The sequence below is a fragment of the Microtus ochrogaster genome, unplaced genomic scaffold, assembly GCF_000317375.1.
Source record: "Microtus ochrogaster isolate Prairie Vole_2 unplaced genomic scaffold, MicOch1.0 UNK8, whole genome shotgun sequence".
Lineage (NCBI taxonomy): Eukaryota > Metazoa > Chordata > Mammalia > Rodentia > Cricetidae > Microtus > Microtus ochrogaster.
Genome location: NW_004949106.1, coordinates 8372667 through 8396748, shown reverse-complemented (window position 1 = coordinate 8396748; position 24082 = coordinate 8372667). Strand labels below are relative to the sequence as shown.

The 24082-nt window shown below is 49.0% G+C and overlaps 2 protein-coding genes across 5 annotated transcripts in view; one reads left to right on the top strand and one right to left on the bottom strand.

Moving 5' to 3' along the window:
• Window positions 1-2675, top strand: part of Mfsd6 (major facilitator superfamily domain containing 6) — a 63190-nt gene extending 60515 nt beyond the window's left edge. For 2 of the 3 annotated variants that reach the window (XM_013353480.2, XM_005366373.3), the window contains one exon: window positions 645-2675. In XM_013353480.2, the coding sequence (XP_013208934.1) occupies window positions 645-848 (204 nt within the window). In that variant the 3' untranslated portion in view covers window positions 849-2675. Of the gene's footprint in view, window positions 1-460; window positions 486-644 lie in introns of all 3 variants that reach the window. The other variant, XM_013353482.2, reaches the window with a different exon arrangement.
• A 2369-nt stretch (window positions 2676-5044) lies between these two features.
• On the bottom strand, window positions 5045-23458 carry Nemp2 (nuclear envelope integral membrane protein 2). Of its 2 annotated transcripts, none has more exons than XM_026788900.1 (9): window positions 23359-23458; window positions 16081-16193; window positions 14039-14270; window positions 13857-13929; window positions 12762-12859; window positions 11947-12006; window positions 9968-10193; window positions 6527-6703; window positions 5045-6121 (listed from the first exon to the last, which is right to left on the bottom strand). In XM_026788900.1, exons 1-9 carry the CDS (start codon window positions 23456-23458, stop codon window positions 5983-5985), a joined length of 1218 nt encoding a protein of 405 aa, XP_026644701.1. In that variant the 3' UTR covers window positions 5045-5982. The 2 variants fall into 2 exon arrangements, with proteins under 2 accessions (XP_026644701.1, XP_005366429.1); XM_005366372.3 differs by having other exon boundaries at window positions 11947-12052; window positions 12766-12859.
• Window positions 23459-24082: the final 624 nt, after the last annotated feature.

The window sequence follows — 24082 nt, the reverse complement described above, 5'->3', positions numbered from 1 at the left end:
CATTTTAATTCAACCATAGGAAATGGAAGTGGCCCGTGCCGATGTCTAAAAGCCATGTCCCCTGACTTGGCCCCTCGCTGGTGCCATCTTACGTGACCATACTTGCGTGTGTGGCTCAGTTCCCTCCCCGTTGGCCTCACAGAGCGTCTTCACACGCCTGCTCTGTCTTCCTTAGTTTTCTGTGTTTATTTGCACATCCCGCATGTACGTCAGGGTTCCACATCATGGCATTCTTTGCCCGCTGTCTTGAGGCTGAGGGCCCTCCGTTGCTCACCGCTAGACGGTGACTGGCATTCGGGCATCCTGTGGCCCTGGCCTCATGACTTGCCCCAGAGCTGGGTACTCAGTAAATCTTTATGAATGTAAGTTGTTTGCCTGGTGGTGACGAGAGCAAATGACGTCCCTTTAGCCATAGGCATGTCTGCTTACAGTGTTTGTGTTTTTCATGCGGCTCTGGCAGTTGTACCTAGGAAAGGAAATGAAAGGTAAGATGTCTATCCTGACCCTTCATTCCTGCCTTGGTTCCGGAAGTGGGGCTTTACGAGAGATGGCTGTACATTTATTGTTTCTTACTTGAAAATGTGTATAATGGGTTGGATGTATTCTTTCTCGTCCACTATGGCACCTCTGCTTTTTCCTTCCAGGGGACCAGTGAGAATCGGGAAATTTCCGCAACTGGTGGAGCCCAGCACGTCCCCCGTGAGACTCGCTCTGACCCACCCAGAAACCAGCCATTCCCTGACACAGCAGCATCTCAACCGCAGCCCAGCTCCGTTCACCCCAGCGCTGCCCCCCGTGTAGAGGAAAGTGGGGAGCAGCAGGCTCAGCCCACGGCAGGAGAACACTGAAGGGCCCCTGATCATCATCCACCCTGCATGGCACCAGACACCTCAGTCAGGACTCAGAGGGCGAGACCCTCACCCTGGACATGCCTCCCCGAGGGGAGCACCGCGCCGCACATGCTTCTAAGTAGCTAAACTCATTACTGTGGAACCACGCACACACGAGCTACAGTCCTGTAGAGACTCAGAGCAGTGGTGGGTGAGGACTTCCTGCTCGGGTGGGTTAGGTCTGAGCTAACGCCTCTGCCAGGGTCTGAGGGTGGGAAGCAGAACTCACACCAAGTGAGGAGAACGAACAGGTCTCCAGGTGACCCGTGACATCAACTCTCTCTTCTGATTATTTATTCTAAATACTGGGGTCTCGGTGCAGAGAGAGATGAAGAGTGCATCTATGAATTTACTTGTCTTGAAGAAAAGCGTTTTAAAAATTAGAAGACCTATTTAAAAGGGAACCGGATGGAAGTCAGTAGAACATACGCTTTTTTTCTGTTGTTGTTGTTGTTGTTGTTTAGAAAAGTTCAAAGTTTCGCTGAACTTTGCACATCTCTAGCAAATATATTTTTATATGCATATGGTGTGTAGGGAAGGGAGGTCTCTGAGCAGCAGAGCTGTTACGACTGCACAGAGTCAAGCTTTAAAAGGCCTTTGTCTCAGTGGACTGGGAAAATGAGCAAAACTGAGAGAATATGGCAAAGAATCCGTCCAAATCATTGTCCCAAGACTTGATGGACGTGGGTTTTCCAGTGCAGCTGCTACTGTGACAGCCTGTCGCTGTCTCACAGCGACTTGGCTTCCTCACTGGGCTCCTAAGGATCCCTTAAGTTAAAACTTACTATCTACAAAGGGAAGGATAAGATTTAAGTGCCTGGGGGAAGGACATTGTGTTCAAAAAATCATGGATTAGGTCTGTTTTGTGAAGTACGAAACAGGAAGCCAGGAAGGGGAATTGTGGGAACCAGAAAGACTTATCTCATGACTTCAGAAACAAATCTAAAGTTTGTTCTTCTCCCCCAAACCATAGTCATACACTGGAGCTTTTAGGTTTGGGTGACAGCAATACCCTTCACCGCCAGACATCAGGCTCGCAAGGAAAGGAGAGGCTGTCTGGGAGGCCGATGGAAGGGGGTTGTGGCTGTGGCTGAGCTAAGGGCATTGAGGATGAACATGAGAGAAAGGTCAGAAACGGAAGGTCGCCTTAACCTCTGACCCTAAGTGACCGCTTCCCCGTGATGGCTCTGCCTGCCTCGATATCTAACCATTCTGCGCCTAGGTGACACAGCTCACAGTGATGGGAAGCGCTAAGCAGGTGGTTATTTTTGCACTTGAACGGTACCGTACCTGTCAATCACCATGACTCGTTTTAAGTGACCTTTAAAATCGGACGGATTTATTGCGCTCGAGTAAATTGCAGAAGCCAAGTGGGGGCCAGGCTGAGCCCCACCTTTGAATGTAGAGCGTGTGGATTTGTAACCCACGGTAGGGAGCCAGAACCTTGTATCTTGTGTTTACAGTTCTGACCCATTTCTCTGAAAAGCCCTGCCGTTTTTGGAGATGCCCAGTGGACGTGTTGAAATAAAAAGTAAATACCATTTTTAAATATTTCCTAAATGAAAAACACGTGACCAAACGAGTGTAAATCCTCTGCTCTGTGATGAATGACCCCAAACTCACCATGCCTTTGATACACAATGTTTACTGCGAGCGTTGATCCAGCAATGCAGGAATTTCCAGCCTTCTGAGCTGACACCTTCACGAGTTTGTGGACTTTGTCACTTTTTTCTTCCTATCCTAAAAGTGCCATACACCACTTAAAGACATTAAAGTGAATTCAAAGTAAACCTGATTTGAGAGTTCTATAACCCTTCTGGGGAGCCCTGGAAACATGAAGTGTCAAAGCCCAGGCTGGTAATCACGGCTCTACCGACTTGTCCTGTTCCCTTAGCCTGCAGGAACAGTTAGCCGGGTTCTGTGTGGACCCTGACTGGCTTGCTGTTATTTATAAAGCCGTAAGCAGAGTAATAGTACGCTCCAAAAGACAGCACACCCGAAAAGTCAGAGCTGTGGACAGTGTGACCTTGCTGTCCTAGTAACCCTGCTGTGGTGGCCAGGACCTGCCATTTGCAGCTGTTCCTGGGACCACGCCTGAAGCAATCACCCCCAGCGTATCTGGTAAGTGGAGCACCTGCAGAAACAGAAGCTCACCCCTGGTTAGTGTTCCCTGTGCTGAGCTAATCATTCATGGTACACAGCACCACCCTCATTCAGAATAGGAGATTCTGAGGCTAGCAGAGCCTGTTGTGGGACCAGAGCCAGAGCCAGGACTTGGGCTCCATTCTTAGTGACAGCAGCCTGCCCATCCTCGTGGGAGGAGCCATCTTCCCATCCTCGTGGGAGGGGACAACCTTTCCATCCTCCTGGGGGGCACCTTCCCATCCTCATGGGAGGAGACAATGTTCCCATCCTTGTGGGAGAGGCCGCCTTCCCATCTTCGTGGGGGAGACAATCCTCCCATCCTCCTGAGGGGCACCTTCCCATCCTCATGGGGGCGGGACAACCTTTCCATCCTCGTGGGAGGGGAGGCCACTTGTTCCTTGCATCAATACAGGCCATACACAGCCCAGCCCTGAGTCGTGTGTGCCTGAAACCCATGTGTGCTTGTTTCTATTCTGGACTTCTAGACATTCCCTAACACATTCAAACTCAGCATCCCAAGCAATGGCCTTGCCTAACAGAACTTCCAGAAGACTGTAGGATTCTCTGGTTTTGCGGTACCAGGATGAGTACCCTTCGCCTTGGCATGTGGCTAGTGTCTCTGAAGAACTGGATTCTAATTTTAAACCTCTTCCTGTAGTGCAAACTGCCGTAGGTAGATGGCATACAGCCAACGGGAGTCACCTGTGGGAACTTTCATGGCCTCCACTTCTCCCACTTCTGCAAGGCCACTTGGACCCGAGTTACTCTGTGAGAGACAACTACAGGAAAGGAAAACCATGACTACCCATCCAGAAATCCTTCAGCCTTCGGTGCACCGAGTGAGAAAAGACACAGGCCAATGGCACAAGCCACCAAACGTGTTACCAGAAATGCTTTCATTGTTTGGCCTCTCACAGAACAAGCTGACAGAGCCATGATTCCTTCCAAAACTAAGTGCGGAAACAGCACCCTGAACGACCGCCACTGTGTTCGCTGTGGCTGCGGGGGCTCGCCTCCTTTGGAGCTGCTTCTTCACAGTACAGTCTCCCGTGGCTCAGGATGGCGGCGTGGACGGGCGCAGCAGCGGGTGCCGCCGTGTCAATCACACACAAACACAGTCAATATTAGACAGACCGCTTAGTGAGGGGTGAACACGGCCATGCACAGCACTGGACACGCCCGCGCCCGACACATTACAATAGAGCACCGATAAATGGAGGTACAGAAAAGGAAAACCAGAGTAAGCTGTGGCCAAATCATGCCAGAATGCTCGTCTATACCGGCAAGACGGTCAGGTGCCAAGGTGAACGGAGGCACATCGTTTGACAGTTTGTATAAATAAAGCTTTATTTCATGCCTGAGTGTTCTGCCTGTGTGCATGCATGTGCGACACATGCATGCCCGGTGCCTGCGGAGTCGGAGGGTATCAGATCACCCGGAACTGCCATGCCATGTGGGTGATGGAGACGGAACCCAGGTCCTCTGCCAGGCAGGGAGTCCACTGAGCACCTCTCCCACACCGCATTCTTTGGCTTTTTAAAGTCTGTAAAGGCGCAGACTGCCCTGAGTAACGATTCTAAGGAAAGGAACAAGACTCCTAATGTTAAATGTGCCTGTAGAAAGCAGATCCAGGACCACTGACGACTGCTTCAGAGAGATCACGTGAGAGTCAATCTAGAAAGTTCCATGAAGTTCACAGCTCTCAAGAAATGACAGTGACCACTTCTTATGTCCCCCTTACTGCGCCTTTCTTTATACAGGACGGCTTCTCATGTTTTTATCATTGCAGTACAAAAACAAAGACAACAAAAACGAGCCCGCATTTGGTGCTCAGAGAATCAGGCCAGCGCCTCCTTCACAGAATGCTTGCCATTGTCAACCCTTAGACCCGTTTCTGCTCCTTTCTCTGGGGTAGAAGCAGTTAGTGGCTTATTGTTGGAGTTTATACTGGATCAAGAAACAAACATTTTCTCTCTATTAAAAAAAAGAGTATCAAAATCTGTTTTGTGAGAAACCATCTCAAACATATAAAAGCAGCTTAAAAAATAAATCTCAATGTCACACATGGCTACCTGCTTTCACATTTAATATATAAAAGTACAAAAAGTAATTATAATCTGTCTGCATATAAAATCTTGTGAAAACATTAAATATAATCCTAAGAAATTTTTTTCCATTAGTTATTAAATAGCTAATTGGTCATTATTTTTTTTTTTTAAAAAAAAGCAACATAGACAAAAATGGAGGCACCAACACGGTGAGACCAAGGCTGCTGAGCACAGAGCCCCGACCCTCCGTCTGAAGATGGTCGTCTACCCGAGTCTCAGGGAGCACCAGGGCTGGCGCATGGCCAAGGCTGCTGAGGACATACCTCTCAAACCCGAACCTCCAAGCATGTTCTAACAATCATTCATGTCATGGAAAATGATTTCTGGTCAGTCAGTCTGCGGCCCTGGTGCACGACGTCTGCGGTTCAGACCCATGATGCCTTCACTGCGCTGAAGATGGAGGAACCTGCTAGGTAGGACAGGGTCCACCATGCTGGCGCGGGAAGCCGTTATCAGCCCTAACTAGTACCACAGCGGAGTGCACCTTAGAAAACACTGCTATCAAGAAATGGAGGGAGAACGAGGCAGCCTTTTGAGCCAGCTTCATGGCATCAAGGTAGAAGCTAGCGCCCGGCGCTGGGATGGTATCTGACCTTGCTTACTGTCCTAAAGGAAAGGTCCCGCTGTTCTAGCAAAAGATGTCTTCATTTGGGGCAAGTGGCAATGATTCTTAGAGTCCTTATGCCACCTACGGGGCAGTAAGCGGGCTGCCCGAGGCGAGTTCTCTGCACGCGTGCTTCTCACTCGCATGGCTTGTTTTCCTTAGCGGTGCACGCTTTTCCCACTGCCCACTGTACGAGGATCTTTGCCTTTTACCCGATCCCTCGTCCACACTGAAGTCAGCTTGCAGGTTGACTGTCAGCACGAAGGCTAAAGAGCTGCTCTTCCAAGAAGGCGCCCCCAAGGCCGTACTGCCTCTCGTGTGTGCTGACTTCCTCGGGGGACAAGTGGCTCGCTCCGAGAATGAAGTCTGCAAACCTGTGAAATTTTAAAACAGGGAAGGTGGTCACAGAGGTTTACCTGAAAGACAACGTGCGCCTCGCTGCTTGTCCCCTTCACTGGAACCTGACTGTGTCGGCTGAGGAAGGCATTTCCACCCGGGGCAGAGACAGCCGTGCAGGGGAAGGGGGGATGTGTGCGGGTTTCTGAGGCCCCACCACAGCCGGACGGATCCAGTCACTCACGCATCTCTTCCCTGCCCCTTGTGAGTGTGGTGTGATCAATGCCTCACCCCATCCACCTGAGGGCCGTATTTCCTCAGGCCTTAGATGCTCTCCCACAACTCTGACATAAGGCGTAACCAAGAGAGAAGGTTGCTGCTAAGCAGAAATGTGTGATTTTCACACGGCTCAGTGCATGAGCGGTGGCCAGAGCAGGACTCACTTTTTAGGAGCCTGGAGCCTGGACACAGCCAGCCAGGAAGGGAAGTCAGGCCGGCAGCAGGCACGGCGCAGCTCCTCCAGAGCGCCGGCTGTTTCAGCCTCAGCCTGCTCCCTGTACTCGTCCTCGGTGAGATACTTCACGACTGGCGGTTCTCTTATGAACCATGGCCTCATTTTCCTAAAACACATGACATCTGGTTGTCATAGTCCCGTCCAATCCAATCCTTATGATGTAAAAATACACATCTTAGACATCAACAATGTTACCTCTGAACTCCTTGTACAGCACCCTGTGTGTTCCACGGTCCTATGACTGAGGAGCGGGAACAGGCAGGGGCCTACTGTCTTCTCTGAACATCATAGCAATTTCCTAAGGCTTCTGAGAATCAATTTCTGATTGAGATGTTGAGTGTATATATATATTTTTTTAGTGACTCCTAATCATACAACTAGACAAGAAGTCTGGCTTCCGTACTCTTTGCCTGCTGATTTTCTCTGGCACAAACAGAAACAAGCGTTTAGTATGTCCTTTTATGGAGATCATCGGGGACATCCACAGCTCGCTACAGGAAGCTGGGCCTGTGGGCTATTGCTCCACCTAGTGGTGGAGCCGCCAATGCAGAGTGGAAAAGAATTTATTATCAGTTCGTCTTTGGCTACATGTGCACTAAGAAGCCAGAGACTAGATTTCCTTTCCCAGTCAGAAAAGTAACAAATATCACAATAATATAGCCATCTGTACTTAGGAATTCAAGATGCCAGTAAGGACATATTCGTGATACAGTTTCAAATAACATTTGTTGGTGGGCCTTAGAAATGTCTGCGGCGGCTTCAGATCTACCTCTCACACAGACTTCCAAGGGTTAAAAACATACATTTTTTTCCCCTTGAGGGCTGAGACCGTCTCTTCCGTTTGAAGGTTCGGCTAATGGTTGATAAGCTGGATTGAGGAACCAGGGAGACTGCTTCTTTCTCTTCTGAGTACCTGGCCGGGCTTCCAACAGGAAAACCCAGACTCTGGCCCAGAAAACCAGGGCCCAACCCAGCTTGAGGGTGCACTCACGGCCTGAACTGGCCAATCCCTTCCCAGTCCTATCACGGTCTCATGAGTTACTGTTTAGGTGAAATGGGACATTTGTACAAATTGCTCAGCAGCTAATCAAAAGAATAGCTAGTACATATCATTAACATATATGTAATATGTAAGCAGAGAATCTGATGCAGACGTCAAGACACTCTTTCTCTGGTCTATTTAATTTATAAGTTCCTGCTTTAGTCCATGGGTTTTCATAGAACTATTTTTTTTGTTTGTTTAGATTTATTTATTTATTATGTATATAGTGTTCTGTCTGTGTGTATGCTTGCTGGCCAGAAGAGGGGGCCAGATCTCATTACAGATGGTTGTGAGCCACCATGCAGTTGCTGGGAATTGAACTCAGGACCTGTGGATGAGCAGTCAGTGCTCTTAACCTCTGAGCCATCTCTCCAGCCCTCATCGAACTATTCTTTAGCAAAATTTAAAGTAGGCCCTGTAACAGTATGCATGGATTGTTACAGAAAGATCCAGGGATGAATAACAGAGCCACCCAGCTAATGACGAGAGCACACTTGCTACTGGTAAGATAGCTGGGTGCCTAAGGGAAGGAGAAAGGAGCTCTACTCAGGATGCCTGGGGCCACAGCCTGGCAAAGATGGTGGCCAGGAGGCTCCGCAGTGGCCAGCCTCCTCCTGGTAGAGGGACCTCTGATGATCCCAGAGCAGTGCAAGGATAGAAGCCCCTGGTCTCTCGACCTCCCACTGGTACTGCGACCCCTCAGCCTGCCATCCCCCCTGTCTGGGCACCCTGGGCTGTCACTGATGCTTGCACTGCAGTGGACACACTGCCACACACACGGCCACCAGGTCCATCCACCACCCGTTGCCATGGAGTCTCCTTCCTCACAACCGTGTACTAGACATCTATTAACCTGTTTACCAACCTTCACCTCACTCTCCTACGTGTCTATGTGGACCACAGCCGTGTCTAAGACTGTTTTCTCCTACAGGAGCCGCCCCGATCACCTACCCCCTGTGCCAGACAGCAGATGGGTCTGTCCCACCAGCCAAGTGCTCACTGTCGCGCGTATAATTCTCATCTCTCAGGTGTGTTTTCTATTTTTCATCAGATTAACTGCTAACATCTGTACTGTGCGGGTTAGAGTTGAATTCCCGTCTGCATCTGCAGGCTGACAGCAGCATCACATCTGCCCACGGCAACCATCAGCTCCTCCTGCCTTTAACTACTTTAACTACTGCCTTTGCGGCGGGGCTGCAGAGTTTCCCACGGTGCTCTTGGCCACCCACTGCCTCGCTCCTGCCTGGACCCGAGTGCTTGGATGTACACATTCTGTGCAGGCAGGCATGGGGAAAACGGAAATGCATATAGGTTGGCCCCTTACCAGCCCCCATATGAAGAACCAGACTAGAGCCCCCCTCACTCACTGCACCGACAGCACGGTCGCCTGATGATGGCGCTAGGTAGGGCTTTCTCCGTCAGGAAAACCCTTCACACATCTGTCCAGACTTCACCCTGGGTCATTAAGAGTCAACCAAATGAAGTCATTCACAGGTTAACACCACTTCAGTCCCTGAGCAAGCTTTGTTTTCATACTGATAGGATACTTGAGTGTGGGGACTGGAGAGGCGGCCCAGTGGTAAGAATGCCAACTGCTCTTCCAGAGGACTGTGGTGTGGTTGCCTGCTCTCATATCAGGTGGCTCACCACTGCCTGCTACTCCAGCGCCACAGGATCTGGCGCCCTCTTCTGGCCATTCGAGGTACTCACAAGCATGGCACACACACACACAAACACACACACACACACACACACACACGTCTTTTAAGGCAGAAGATATAAAAATGCATGCCCATATCTGCACACGCACACCTCACTTTCACAAGCAGGGCCGTCTCGACCTGTGTGCCGGGCACAGATGTACAGACTATGGAAACACATAATAGCATTGTTGCCGTATCTTTCTTTCTGTATTTTCACAAAGCCTAAGCCTTAAACATAAAACCTAAAACAAAGCCAGCCTTTAACAAAATGAACTAAGTAACTCCTTCCGATCATTTATGATACATTTTCTCCTAACTCTGATCCCATGGCACAATTAATATCACTACAGCAATCTTGGTTCTAATGAAATGTGTAATAAAGGTAGAAATTTTAGGCAGGGCCCACGCCATTTTGCTGATTTTAGTGAGGCTCTAACTACTGAGTACTTGGTGTCAGAACCCAATGGAGATGGCAGCAAATGCTTAGAGCTCTTTTTCCTCCTGTGGTTTCAGAGCGAAACCTCCAGACTAAACATAATTACCTGTACGATGTAACCCAAAGTATCTCTCAAAACAATAAATAAAACACAGAACTCGAAATGTCAGAGTTAGAGAAGATACCTACCACCTCAGATAGCTGAGCGCTCTCAGCGGATAGCGCAGGCTCCGGGAGAACAGGAGGAGGACCATGATGGCGTAGGCAAACTGAGGCACGGCTGCCCCCATGTAGAGCAGGACCAGGGAGAGGAACCGCAGTGTCCACATCAGAAGGCCTCTGCTCCACTCACTGGTGAGAGGCCCGTGCCAGTAGCAGGCGCCAAAGCTACAAAGCCCAACAACCAGGAAATAGCCTGGAGACACAGAAGAAGGGCGAGCATTGAAACGTGAACTTGAGAACTGATGTGGAAATCTGGCAGAGCCTTGACTGAAAAATAACATCTATCAGAGAACCTTAACTTGAAAAAATAAGAAAAATAAATTTCCTTTTCTTAATGAAGGCCTGTCGGGCTGGAATGCTCATCAATCCTTGTATGTGAGCTCACAGGCTGACTCTAATGATGTGTTACGATTATCGGTCTGGCTGCATCCACGTACACGTGGTACCCACAAGGCCAGGAAATGGATGAAGGCAGTTGTAAGCTAACCAATCCAGTGCTGGGAACAAACCCAAGGCCTCTGGGAGAGCAGCAAGCTCTCCAGACCACTGAGTGGGCGTTCCAGCCTGACAGGCCGACTTGTAATAACTTAAGATACATACTGATAAATAAGATAATATACAGTCATATCTTTTTTAAGCCCAGTGTCCTAAGTGGACAAATGGTTCGTGGTTGCTATGGTCGAAAGTGAGACAGTGGATTTCACACATTGCTATAACCCTTATTTTTCATTTTTCTCCGCACTAAAAGAGAATGTCATTTTACAGAGGGGCAATCCAGCAGCCACCCTTGGCTAGCCACACTCAGTCCGTCGTTGCCAACGGGATGACACCCGAGGAGTGCCATCAGAACGAACATGCACGCTTCGTCTAATAAGTCCTGCCACAAGTGCTACTTTGTTTCTAAGCAAACCTTAAGATCAGTTTCTTATTTGCCGTAGATGCGGAGGAGAAATAAACGGGCTAAATGATGCCCCAAAATGGGTGCCACAAACATCCAGAGACTGGACCTTGCACGGGCTACCTGGCATGGCTTCTCCATCACACCCTTGTGATGAAGGGAGCCATGAGGGATGGAGAGAGTTATCGGGCCTAACGGGTTCAGCGCCATGTCCAGGCTAAACTTCCAGGCTGCAAGGGCAACTCAGATCTTAATACGACCTGGGCAATAGGTGATTCTATGCAGTTATGAATCTTTAGCATTTACTAGTGAGGCTAAGGTTATAACTCAGTGGTACACAGACGGTGAGTATACATGCCACCCGGGTACAATCCTTAGCGATAACAACAGCAATTAATATTGGTCATATACAAAATGCTCTTGCTTTTTCAAAACACAGAGTAAAGAACTTAGAGGAATATTTCATGTTAGTAAATTATAAATAATTTAATATAATAGGAAAGGAGGCTAAAAATAAAGTGTTTAAGAATGAATCACTTTTGCTTTAGCAACACTGTCTTCGTACGTGAAACCTGATATTAATGGGGCTCCAATCCCCATTATTTCCTAACAAAATCGAAGAGTTTTTGTACCACAAAGCAAGGGGATTAAATGGTAATCCTGCTTTCTGTTTCTGAAAAGCCAAGCTTTCATTGGCTACGAGAGAGAGAGAGAGAGAGAGAGAGAGAGAGGGAAAGAACTGGGAGGCAACGAGGAAGCCCCTCGTGCAGTGTTCACTGGATGTGGCTGAGCTCGGCCATGGTCCTGAAGCGTTTTCACTCATCCCATGAATTGTATAAAAAAAACTAAGGTTATAGAGGAAAAGAGTTCAAAATGGGATACAAATGAACTAAAACACCAACTATGACAATACGATAAAGTGTTATTTTTAATTGCTCCTCTCCTTAAATCCTACGAAAACTGAAACGGATGGAGGCGTGTGGGACGTCCTCCGCTGGCACTTCCCGAGCTAGCCGACGACAGAGGGCCCTTCTGTGCTGTTACCTACCTAATACGTACAGTCTGTTCAGCCTCTTCAGGCCTTCCGTCAGCTGGCACCCGACATAAACTGAAGCAAACCAACAAGCAATCATTAGCGCCCCAAACGTGCTATACTGTGTGTGGAAGAAAACAGTGACACGGTATATACATACATATATACATACTGGTTCATTCACGCTCACAAAAATAGAAGCAAACCAATTCTCTGTTCTAGAAATGTCTAGGTCAAGTCAAAGCGAAGACTTCTCTCATCTTTCTGAGTCTCGCTGTTCAGGGCACGGTTCCTCTCACGTACAAGCTTAAGGGCATGCAGACTTGGGCCCCACTGCTGGAGCAGCAGCTACATTTTAACAAGCCCCCACCCCGAGCTGGCCAGCATGCACGTTAAAGTCAGCGGGCACAACTGAAAAATATAAAATGCTGGCATTTGGAGCTTTAACCAAAGTCGCCGCAGAATTGCGATCATGAACTACTATTAATTTATTCTTTGGGGCACTGTTTTATAGAAGGTGTAGAGAAACAACAAGCAAAACAACAGATGTAGCACCACTATGACATAATGCCCCAGAGACTCGGGGTCATTCTCCCAAGATAGAGTTCATAAGAGGGTACAAAAATATCACCAAACGATATAAATCCTATATCTCACTAATAAACACAAACCGTCTTTGCAGAAACAGAAAGACTTTACGGTCCGCGTACACAGCAGAGGAGCACACCCGAATTAGGGTGTGTCACAATGGGAGTTGACTTTTATTCACTTTTCAGTATCTGTAAAAGCTTGGATCCCACTTTCTACTCATTCGCGTGTAAGATACCTACCTACCTTTGGAATGTGTCTCTTGGCCATCAGAAGGACAAAGACTAGGGTCATGAGCACACCTAACACAGTGCCCGAAGAGTAATAGAAAACAGAGCTTCTGTCAAGGCAGAGAAAAAAGTCACATCAGCAACAAGCGCACTTTCAGTTAAAAAAATAAAAAAACCTGAAAAAAAAAATCATAACGCTCAATGTGGCAATAGTAGTCGGGAAGGCATACTTAGAAAGGAAAACTCTAATCAAGTTCCACACATTTTAAATTGAAATCAGTACTTGAAAGTTTCAGTCAATAGACTGCCGTTAAATGTCTGAGTTACCGTCTGTATTCAGAATGTGATCCAAAAATGCATGCACCTGTCACACAGCAAGACGTGACTGAGAGCTTCATACGAATCCCCAGATACCCATGGATAAATCTTACAGAGGAGGAACTCGAGATACCAAGAAGCTAAAGGGCTTTTCCGAGTGTGGGGGCTGCTGGATGACTCAGGACGGCAGCCCTGCTCATCAGCATCTAGGCTTTCCTCTTCCCGCTGCAGATCCATCACCCGGTCAGAAAAGCTGGCTGACAACACCACACACACCAGACCACACCCTCAGGACAAGCTTAGAAGTGAACAAGGCTGAGAATGATGGAGATTATGGGTACGAAGCAGGCCGGGCAGGTTAAGAAGTAAACACTGGCGAGAGAGTGGCTTTTATAGGAAAGTTACAAGAAACAAATAGCAGGGCAACATGCATCCAGGGAGCAAGTATCTGTCCCGTCCAATATCCGGGGAAAGGCAGCAGGTCCCTAGCAACAAGAACCTGAGCACGAGCCTCGGCATTCACGAGAACGAATCGAGGGATGCTGCACGTGTAATCAACAACACAGGAAGAGCCGCACCAAGTTCACAGACGTAAACTAATGTACGCAAGCGCACTCTGCACCATGCGCGTATCTCCAAAGATTCTACGCTGCTTCGGCCCTGTCATTTGTGAATTCTGGAGGAGCCACAGACATGCAGTGCAGTGGTGTACAAACGCTCAGCACAGAGTCAGAAACAACGTATACGCCTTTGAATCAGAGCACTATGGGTATAAAAATGGGCACTTACCGGCTCAAGGTCTTTGCAGAAAAGAAGAGGAAAATGCCTGCCACAAATAGGAGGAGGAGCCTGAGATCCACATCTGGAAAATAAAAAGGCGCAAACACCACAGATATTTTGCGTCAGTCGCCGAGAGAACAGGAAAGTCAACTTACTGAGTGTCCAGTCAACTCTAATGACAACAGACTTACTGTTTCGGTCCACGCTCACTATGTAGGTCGACACCCTCCCGATGGGCCTCACGGAGAAGCATACAGTTTCTCCGTATGGACTGAAGACCATGATCAGTCCCTTAAGCTCCTCTGGTGCCCAAAAGTTATAAATCACACATTTGACAAATGACAGGATGGTTTCCGGATGCTGGCAATTGCGACTTCCTGTGATGTACACAAATCTGAGCAGGTCTCGACTGGCGACGGTCACCTACAAGACAGGAACGGGTCAGTCCAGGCGGAATCAAACCTTCCCCTTTGCTCAACGCAGGAATGGCTGAGGGAAGAAGGCTCCAGTGCGCAGGACAGAGATCTGGTCCTGGGTGGCCACATACCCATACCGTGTTAGTTTACAGATGTCTTGGGGGGGGGCGGACGTTTTACCAGCTGGGACAGTGCACCAGGCGGTAGTCCCAGCACTTGGGACTCGGAGGCAACGGGTCACAAGTTTGAGTTCACGCTGAAGTTAGCAACATGGAGGTGCTAGGAACCTTGGGGTGCAAGTCTGAGTGACTGAAGTGGTCAGAGATGGGAGAATGGCAGACATCAGCTTTCGAGAGGGTTTTTATTATAGTGAGAAGTAGAGAAATGAGAAGAGCCAGGGCGAAAGACGGGGGCTTTGTAGGAGCCATGCAGCGGAGAAGGAAGTGGCCCTGGGCAGATGAGGGTGGGAACCACACATCTCTTCCATGGCAGGCATTTCGTCCCCATGAGCAGGGAGCAGAGCGCCTGCGCAGGAGCCAACAGGTGGGTATTGAGAAAAGAGCGAGCACACAGCCGTTCCTGATTCTTTCCATTTCTTTTCTTTTCCTGCACGACCTCCATCTTTATTTTTACATTTTTTTTTAATTGAAAATATTTTTTCCTCGTCCTACATATTCCGATCATGGTTTCTCCTCAACCAGCTTTTCCCAGATCTTCCCAACCCATCCAAACCCACACCCTTTTTTTTTCTGATTAGAAAATAAACGGCCATCCAAAGTAAGCAAATAAATAAATAATGAAAAACTCAAAACAAACAGAAAAAAGTACCCTAAGAAAGAGACCATGGAACACACCTTCATACAAATCCCATAAAAACACAGAATCGGAAAACAGGATATATATAAGCAAAAGACCTGTAATAATAATAATAATAATAATAATAAAGACCCTAAAAAAATTCATTGAGGTCATTTGTATTGCCCATCTACTGCTGGACATGGGGCCTGCCCTTAAATGTGCTTTGTATAGCCAGTGGGACGCCACTGGAGAAAACTGACCCCTCCTGTCCACGGCTGTCAGCTAGAGAGCATCTCAGGTGGAGACAGGGGCTTGTGCACACTACCCCTCTCGGTGCTGGGACCCCGCCTGGCTCAGAGCTGTTTCCTTGGTGTTTTCAGCCCCTCTGGCTCTTACAATTTCTCCACTTCCTGTCCCTCGGAGGATATTTTTTTTCCGTGTTTTAATGAAGCAGAAGGGATGGAGCAGAAGGGATGAAGCAGAAGGGTCTTCAGCCAAGAATGAGGCGGGAGGAGGCGTCGGAGTTGTGAAGCCGTTTGGAGAAAAGAGTTGAGTGAAGGAACAGAGATGTGAGGGACGGATTCCTGCAGCTCCTGCGTCCCAGAAGCTCCCGGGAAAAAAATGTACAAGATGCCGGGCATGGTGGCACCAGAAGCCGCATGAGCCTCAAACATCTTATTCTCTAGGAAGGGTACAAGCTGACATCATGTCCTGAGACGGGGCAGACCATCCCTCGGCCTACAGCACTCCTTCCCCAGCCAAGCCAGTCTTTCTGAACCGTCACATTCCCCGTGAGTGAGCTCATCACTTTTAATTACTGCCTCTTTGTGTCCTCAGAGCCGTGGTCCTCAACCTCCCCAGTTCTGCACCCCTTTAATCCAATTCCCCGTCTGCCCCCCGCCCCGAGTTAGCTTTCATCCTGATACATCAGCTATGAGTCATACAAAATATATCTTTACATCGCAAAGTGGTGTGTTTTCATCTTACATTCTTACGACATGATGTAAAAGTAGCCTAACCTGCACCGTTGACCACATGTATGCCCACTGTATTTGCTCTTGCTTGTAGCAGTAACAGTCTGGCGTAGATGTTTCAATGAAGTCTGCTTCCTTCAGAGATTTACATCTTGGAGCTGAAAGATAAAAAAATAAACTTAGGGTTTCCTAAGTAATTGCTTTGGTTTTTTTTTTTTTTTTTAAGCGTTCAAAGGGAGGTTGTCATAGTTTGTAGTATTCTATGACCCAAAATTCTTCTACATGGTCATTAGAGACCTTCATTCTTCCCAATCTAGCAAGGGTCTGTCTGAAGGAAACACAGCCAGAGTCGGCACTGTTAGGACACATGTGACCATTATACATGCGCAGAGAACAGCAGTACCACAGCCAGAGTCAGCACTCTTAGGACACATGTGACCATCATACATGCGCAGAGAACAGCAGTACCACAGCCAGAGTCAGCACTCTTAGGTCGCACGTGACCACCATACACGCACAGAGAACAGCGTGTCTTTGGTCCAAGAGTTAAGGGAAGCCTCTTAGGAGAGAAATACAATCGAGAAAAAGTTGTCAGCGATAAGACAGTGACCCAGAGACCACCAACATGAGCGTCATCAGATGAGCGAGGTCACGGGGGGCTCAGCTCAGGGGCGAGGAAGCAAGGAGAGAGTGAGCAGATGCAGGAGCCATCGGGACACCTCAGCTGGAGGTAAGCAATGGCCACGTCTGCAAAAGGAATCCGTACTTCACCCTGAATGCAGAGGACAGAGGACTTCAGGCAAGTATCAAATGTGGCAGGAATTGGATGACGACATCGAAAAGGACTCCCCTCAACCGTCTAGTCAGTTCTGGGCAGGACAGTCACCAATTACCAAACAGAGGCACCCACAACGGGAGGAGGCATCTATCATCTCTAGGCCCCACAGCGAGGAGAGGACCCAATTTCTTAGGGCGTGAACCGAAGAGGAGGAGGAAGGACAGCAAGAGCTCTTGGGGAGAGAAATAGACACACTTTGGAGAGGCGGTGGATAAGGGAGAGGAAGACATGAAGGTTTCTGGATAGCGAGCTTCTACCCCGCGCTTAGGGCTCTGAGAAGAAGGGGAGATTAGTTCAGTTCTCGACAGACTGACATATAGTCAGTTCTCACCGGGTCTAAAGAAGATGGAGAGAGAGTAACACTAATATAGCATTCAGCAATGTAACCTGAGGGGGCCAGGTCCTCTAGCACCTGAAAAAGCATGGGATAAAACCGGACTTGCTTAACATAGCGGACAATGAGGACTACTGAGAACTCAAGAACAATGGCAATGGGTTTTTGATCCTACTGCACATACTGGCTTTGGGGGAGCCTAGGCAGTTTGGATGCTCAACTTACTAGACCTGGATGGAGGTGGGCGGTCCTTGGACTTCTCACAGGTCAGGGAACCCTGATTGCTCTTCAAGCTGATGAGGGAGAGGGACTTGATCGGGGGAAGGGGAGGGAAATGGGAGGCGGTGGCGGGGAGGAGGCAGAAATCCTTAATAAATAAATAAATTTAAAAAAAAAAAGAAAAAAAGAAAAATCTTAAAAAAAAAAGAATTAAAAACAGGGTTCGCTTTCTGAGACCACTGCTGTGTATAAATTTGAACCAAGTTCTTTGGAGTCCAAGACAGTGTGTCCAACAGGAAGTGCCTCTCGGGAATAGGAGACCTGAGCAGGGAATACTTGCGGCTACCCAGAGAAATAAGCCCTTTGCCCTATTCAAAGTACAGTTAAGGGAATCGGAAATGAAGCTGGAATAAACCCTTATACCAAAGTTCAGTAAGGATGAGGTAACCATCGTTACTAGTGATCATTATACCCATTTAGAAAATCATGTTGAATCAACTCAACTCAATAGGCTTGCCTTGGCCTGGAATATCCTTCGTGGCAGGCGGAAGTGAGGATGGGCATAGTCCCACCTCCTAAAACAGCCGCACCAAAGCGACAGCTTGGTTATGTAACGACCCAGGCCGTTCTACTGTGAGGTCTCCTTTCATTGCTCCTCTGAGCACAGAGATGAAATCATCCACAGAGCCCGGGCTCAAAACCTAAGAATCTAGGTCAAGAGCCAGGTTCCAAAGCAGTAAGAGGACCCTTGGGAGATTCTGCTAAGCACAGGACACCAGCAGTTAACAATGTAGGGTAGACGTAGACGTGAGACCCCAAAGGAGACAGCAGAACCTGTGCTGTGAACACGTGGGGCAGCCAAGGTGGAGGAATCCGTGGGTAGAGCCGAGACACATACAGCTCAAGGCCAGGGGCAGCATGCCCAAAGGCACAGTCTCAGGACATCGAAGGCCAGCTGTAGACAAGGAGGTCAAAGAATGCGATGCAAAACTAGGAAATGCTCGAGCGGCTGTGAGAACACGGTGGCACACCTCGGGAGCCCTGCCAGTTGAGCCGGAGGACCGAACGGAAGGTCTCAGGCCCGGCCTTCCCACATCACATGCTCTCTATCTCCTGTGAGGTCTCTGGATGGGACCCAGAGCTAAACGGGGCAGCTGGGCTGGAAAATTGTGTGCTATGAATCCTTGAGAAGGGATTCATTTACCCCTGGAGAAGAGCAAGTCCCAGCAGGGAAGGTGAAGTCCCAGCACAGGAGGTGAAGTCCCAGCACGGGAGGTGAAGTCCCAGCAGGGGAGCTGAAGGGCACGGGGGTCGCAGGTTCACAGCCCTAGCGTCCCAAAACTTTAGACAAATGCCCATTCACCACGGTCTGGCATTTTGTCTCCAGGTATGCTCTATGCTATGGGGATGGGAGGTGTGAGGGGGTTCTTAGAGATGCCGCCATTGGTTCTCCCTGTAACTCCTCTCCTAGGGAGCCCCATTATTTATGGGCTGAATTAACTTCACAGAAAACTTTGCATCTGTGGTCTGTAGAAGCTTGTCCTGTGAGGACTGACCTTGTAAACAAAGGCTACCAGCATGAAGGCTTTCCAATGGGCCCCAAGGCTGTCTTCTTCTGTGGGACAATGGTCTTTTATCCTGTCACTTGTATTATTTTTAATAAAACGCTGATTGGCCAGTAGCCAGGCAGGAAGTAGAGGCGGGGTGACCAGGCAGGAAGTAGAGGCGGGGCAATGAGAATTCTGGGAAGAGGGAAGTTTCAGTCTGCAGTTTTGACTCAGATGCAGAGGGCGCAAGATGTGACATGCCTCGCCAGAAAAAGGCACCAAGCCACGTGGCTAACACAGATAAGAATTACGGACTAATAGAAGGTATACGAGTAAATAAGAAGCCTGAGATACTAGGCCAATCCGTTTATAATTAATGGAGGCCTCTGTGTGATTTCTTTGGGACTGAACGACGGTGGGAACCGGGCGAGACAGAAAACTCAGTCAACAGTCTTCTAAATGGCTGGACATCTGCTGCTCTTCAGAGCAAGATGGCGTGCATGAATATAGTGCCGAAGCATTGATGCGGGCGCAAAGCTTCCGCTATGCAAGCATCATTCATTACTCCAGATGGTCCCCCTACTTCCAGAACTAAGCCCACGATTCCTCCACAACCTTTCTTCCAATAAAACATACAGGCCTTTTATAAATAAAGCATCCCTCAGGGCCCATTACACCCTCTATTCACTTCTGCTAATACGGTGGAAACATCTACCCTCCTTCTGAAAGGCCCAGGTACCTCTACGGCCTCCTCTTCCTCAACCTCTCTCTCCTTGAGAACTCCAGCTCAACCAGCCCACAGACCCTCCTCAGAGTACCTGCGTAGTCCTGCCTCTGGTCTCCTTGCACCGCAACTTTCTTCCCCCAGACCCTGGCGGGGCTAACGCCTGTCGATAGCTGTCACGTTTACCCTGATGCCACCTTTCCAGAGGCCTTCTCTGAGCCATGGCACAACTGCGCTCGGCTACTTTCTGCCAACCGACGACAGACTTCACCTCACACGCGCCCGCCTCGTCTCACTCTCTATGGACTTACTGAATCCCACAGAGTTCAGGCTCTTGTGTGCATGAGTGTTGCAATCTGACAGGATTAGAGGATTACCCGAGCAAGTGTAACCCGGCCAGCGAAAACAACCAACTTCCGTGAGGAACTGCCAGCACGAGAAGAGAGGCCCTGGGCGGGCATTCCCTGAAGACCTCGGGCACGCGGTGTCACTCCGTGGTCAGCCGGTGCCACGCCACCTACTCCACAGACCACGCAGCCAGGGAGCCAAGTGTGAAGTCACCAGTGTAACCTACACTATAGGACAAGGCTGGCCACACTAAGAGCCTCCGGCTAAGGACCAGCTTTCTTGCTCCTCCTCAGATATTGGAGGCCAAGAAGTGGCAGGAATCTTGGTTCTGACATCAGCGTGTGCTGTATAAGGAACTTCCTGGTTAGAACTTGTTCTGGATTTCTCCTCAGCCTTCAGCAGATTAAGGAACATGCAGACGGAATTAATCGCATTCCCAAAGGCCTCAAGCCGGGCTTATGTGAACCAATGAGACAGAGGTCTCATCGCTTTAAATACCATGGCTTGTGCTGTTCGGCTAATGGGGTGTGGGACTCATGGTCCTGCCGCTTCTGTGGCCTCACTTTCTACCGTCTCTGTTACCTTGGGTCAACATGCTCAAAAAAGAATTAGACCAAATTTCCAGAAATAAGCAATTGATAAGCTTTAGGCGACTGTTGAGTAAATTGATAGTATTGTTGTACTGTCATTGTCCTAATTTATGTGTCACGGCAGTGAGGGAGGAGAGACACTCAGGGAACTAGGAGCTCTGCGCTTTCATTCACCTATTGGGGTGTCAGAACGAGTCCCGGAGGGCAAGGGCACTCTGTAGTGCACACATAAGGTGTGTGCAGCCTCATGCCACCTGCTTGGTTACTAAGTCAAAAGCAAATGATTCCTCTCCTGCTTTTCCTGCTTATTAGCCTCCTTAATGTCCAAGTGTGTTTAACTTGAAGAGTTTAGTCAGACATATGGCAAAAATCTTCAGTCAAAACGTTAGGAGCAGGTAGTACTGAAGCCTACTTATAGATGCTTCCAAAAATGAAAACCACAAACACTTCTCAAGCCATTAGCAGATGCTAAGCCACTTTCCATATTAAAAAAAAAATAATAATTCACCATCATTCCTCCGGGGACCTAGGCTTCCACAGTTGGCGCACGGACACCATGACCCCCTGATGACATCATGAGAGAAACACAGCAGACACGTGCGCTGCATTCTTTGCATTAAACCTAGACTCGGGTCTTCTGGGATGGGGCATAAGCAGGAAAAATGAAAACACAAAAAGCCAACAAACTGTCCTTGTGGGAGTTCAAATGCAACCAAATAGTCCCAGATGGTGTATGGATCTTCTTGGTATTTTTGGTAAACTCACATTTTTCAAAGGTGTGAGCTCCAGAGGTAACGACGTCTCTCTGGACTAACTCCCGCTTGTTGTTTTTCTGTTTGTTTGTTTGTTTGTCTGGTTGGTTTGTTTTTTGAGACAGGGTTTCTCTGTAGCTTTGGAGCCTGTCCTGGAACTAGCTCTTGTAGACCAGGCTGGCCTGAGACTTACAGAGATCCACCTGCCTCTGCCTCCCAAGTGCTGGGATTAAAGGCATGCGCCACCACCATTTGTTGCTCTTAACCTGAATATAAATCTGAAATGGCCCCTTGTTGGAGGGAAGCCTGGGAGAACCATTTCTGGCCCCTCAGCTGAAGGACGGAAGTTTCTGTAGACCTGACCTATTGGTTTCAAACTAAGTGTCATGCTTGACTTGATGTTTCTCTTCCTCAGACAACTACCTGTCTCCCGTGACAAGTGTCTGCCTTTTCTTCAAATAAGGCGACAGAAGGCTGGCCTCAGAGTGGCTGTCCCTCATGCCATGGCCGTGGGTATGTGCTCAAGGCAGGGTCTCAGAGCTGGGGAGGGCCTCGGGAACAATCAGAGGCAAGCCTCCCACGCTCTGGACGGCTCCTACTTTGTGGCAGGCAGGACCACCAGTGTCCCACGACACCAGCTTCACTGGCTGAAGCTGCAGTTTTCCGTGTTCAACCGGGGTCTGAAAACACCGAATGGAAATCGCCTCCAAACAATAATATGTCCGTTCAAATAACTGTTCCCACAGCATTTCATTATAACTGCATTCGTAGCAATCAATTTTCTCTTATTCTACTCGGTTTGTAATTAAACTTGAAGGCAAGTATGTATCTATGAGAAAAAGTATCTGTAAGGTTTAGTACTAGCTGAAGTTTTGGGCGGCCATTTGCGGTGCTTTTTTTCAAAACTACATTTCCTGTGGGTGGGGGCACGGACTGCCTCGCGGTCTCATCCCGGGGTTCCGTGTAAAACCACAGCCTCGACAGTAGCGGTAGCCAACCAAGGGCTCTCACAGTGTCACTGAACACTCTAGGACAGTGGTCACCTCTTACACGCATTTAAAGACTCTCTGGAGTCAGGCCGAAGTCGCCATTTTTTCTCAGCTGCAGACTGAGGTTTTATCACCTCGTGGGCATCTTACACTTCCCACGCAGGAAAGTCCTGGTGTGTCTTTAACACAAGTGGGAACCGGTCGGCTTAGGAAATACCCAATCTGTAAGCCAGGTGTGCCAGCCCTGAAAACCCTTGGCTTGGGAGGTCGAGGCAGGGCTGTTGCACACTCGAGGCCACCCTGGTCTACGGTAAAAATCTCAAGAACCACCGGGGACGCAAGGTGCAGCAGGAGCTAGAAACCGCTTGCTGAACACCCGTTAGCCACTGTCTCTGTCTCAGACACCCTACTGACTTTATCGGCGTGGGAGGTTTATCCAGTTAAAAGTCCCACACTTGACAGCCCCTCTTGAGTCCACGGGTGGCTGATGCAACTAAGAATGCGAACAAGCAATCTTTTAAAGGATGCATGAGCGGTTAAAACAAATGTTAAGTTCGTGGGGGAATTGCTGAGGTTGGCAGCCACAACTTTGTAAGCCAGGATCTTCAGCAACTCAAACAGTCTGGTCAGCTCCCAGCTGCTTCCTATGCACCGGGTTCAGGACTGGGGCATCAGCAGTATTTTGCATGTGACCAACCACCCAGGTCACAGCAGCCAATCGGGGACAGAATCCCGGTGTCACTCTGAAGCTTTTTACCCTCCTCTAGTTTGGGGTTGCATGAGATTTGTGGAGACGGATAAAATAAATTCAGACAAGAGCGGGGGTGGCAAGGGGCCAGCTGCGCCGGTGCTCCGCAGTGTGTCCTGAACGAATTAAAACGTGAAGCATCCGGATGCTCGCACACAGGGGCGGGGACTGGCCGCGCCCACGCGTGACCCTGACGCCCAGAAGGGAGCCCCCCCTGCCCGGAGCCAGGGTTACCTGTCATCACCGCCTCCTCCTCCTCCTCTTGCACCGCGTCCGCGGGCAGAGTGGCCAGGAGAGGCATCCAGAGCACCAGCAACCACGGCCCGGGAGTCATCGCGGCCCGTGCAGCGGAAGTGGCGCAGCCGCCGCCGCGCGGGAAAGCGGAGGCCGGAATGGCGGGGGCGGGGCCGGCAGTGGTTCCCGCCCTCCCGCGGTCCGCGGTGCGGCGCTGCGGTGACCACCAGGGGGCGCTCGCCCACCTCCCAGCTTCCTGGCTCCACGAGGATGGGGCAGACCACTTAGAAAGGGCAGGATCTTCGCAAGCGGCCTCTGGGAAATAAAACCCAGCAAATCCCACTTAAACAAAAGCCAGTTTCTTTTCGTTCCTTCCCTCCTCTCTCTTCCTTTTCTGAAAAAAAAAAAAAAAGCAACAACAAATTTGGAAATTTCGATGCTTAACTGCTGTATCTAAGCCCATGCATTTTTGTTTAATCTGTATATGTGGAAAGATTCTCAAACAAATGAAAAAAAAAAGCCTACACTGGATTGTGGCCATAGGGACTTTTGGTCTGAGAACCAATTTGCAGATTTGGAGCCGGTTTGCAGACCCAGAACCCCAGAATGAAGGTCCAACCAATACCCCTGAGGAAGGACCTTGGTAAGATACCTGAGTTTTACAGTTCACCTTTTCCCAGTCCTTCCCTAAAGGGGAAGGGTTACTGTGCACTGGGGGAAAGGA

Coding starts and splice junctions, on each gene's coding strand:
- Nemp2 (XM_005366372.3), bottom strand. CDS start 23,458: ATGACTCCCGGGCCGTGGTTGCTGGTGCTCTGGATGCCTCTCCTGGCC. Junction 16,194..23,358: donor GGAGGAGGCGGTGATGACAG/GTAACCCTGGCT, acceptor TTTATCTTTCAG/CTCCAAGATGTAAATCTCTG. Junction 12,860..13,856: donor TCTGCAAAGACCTTGAGCCG/GTAAGTGCCCAT, acceptor CTGCCTTGACAG/AAGCTCTGTTTTCTATTACT.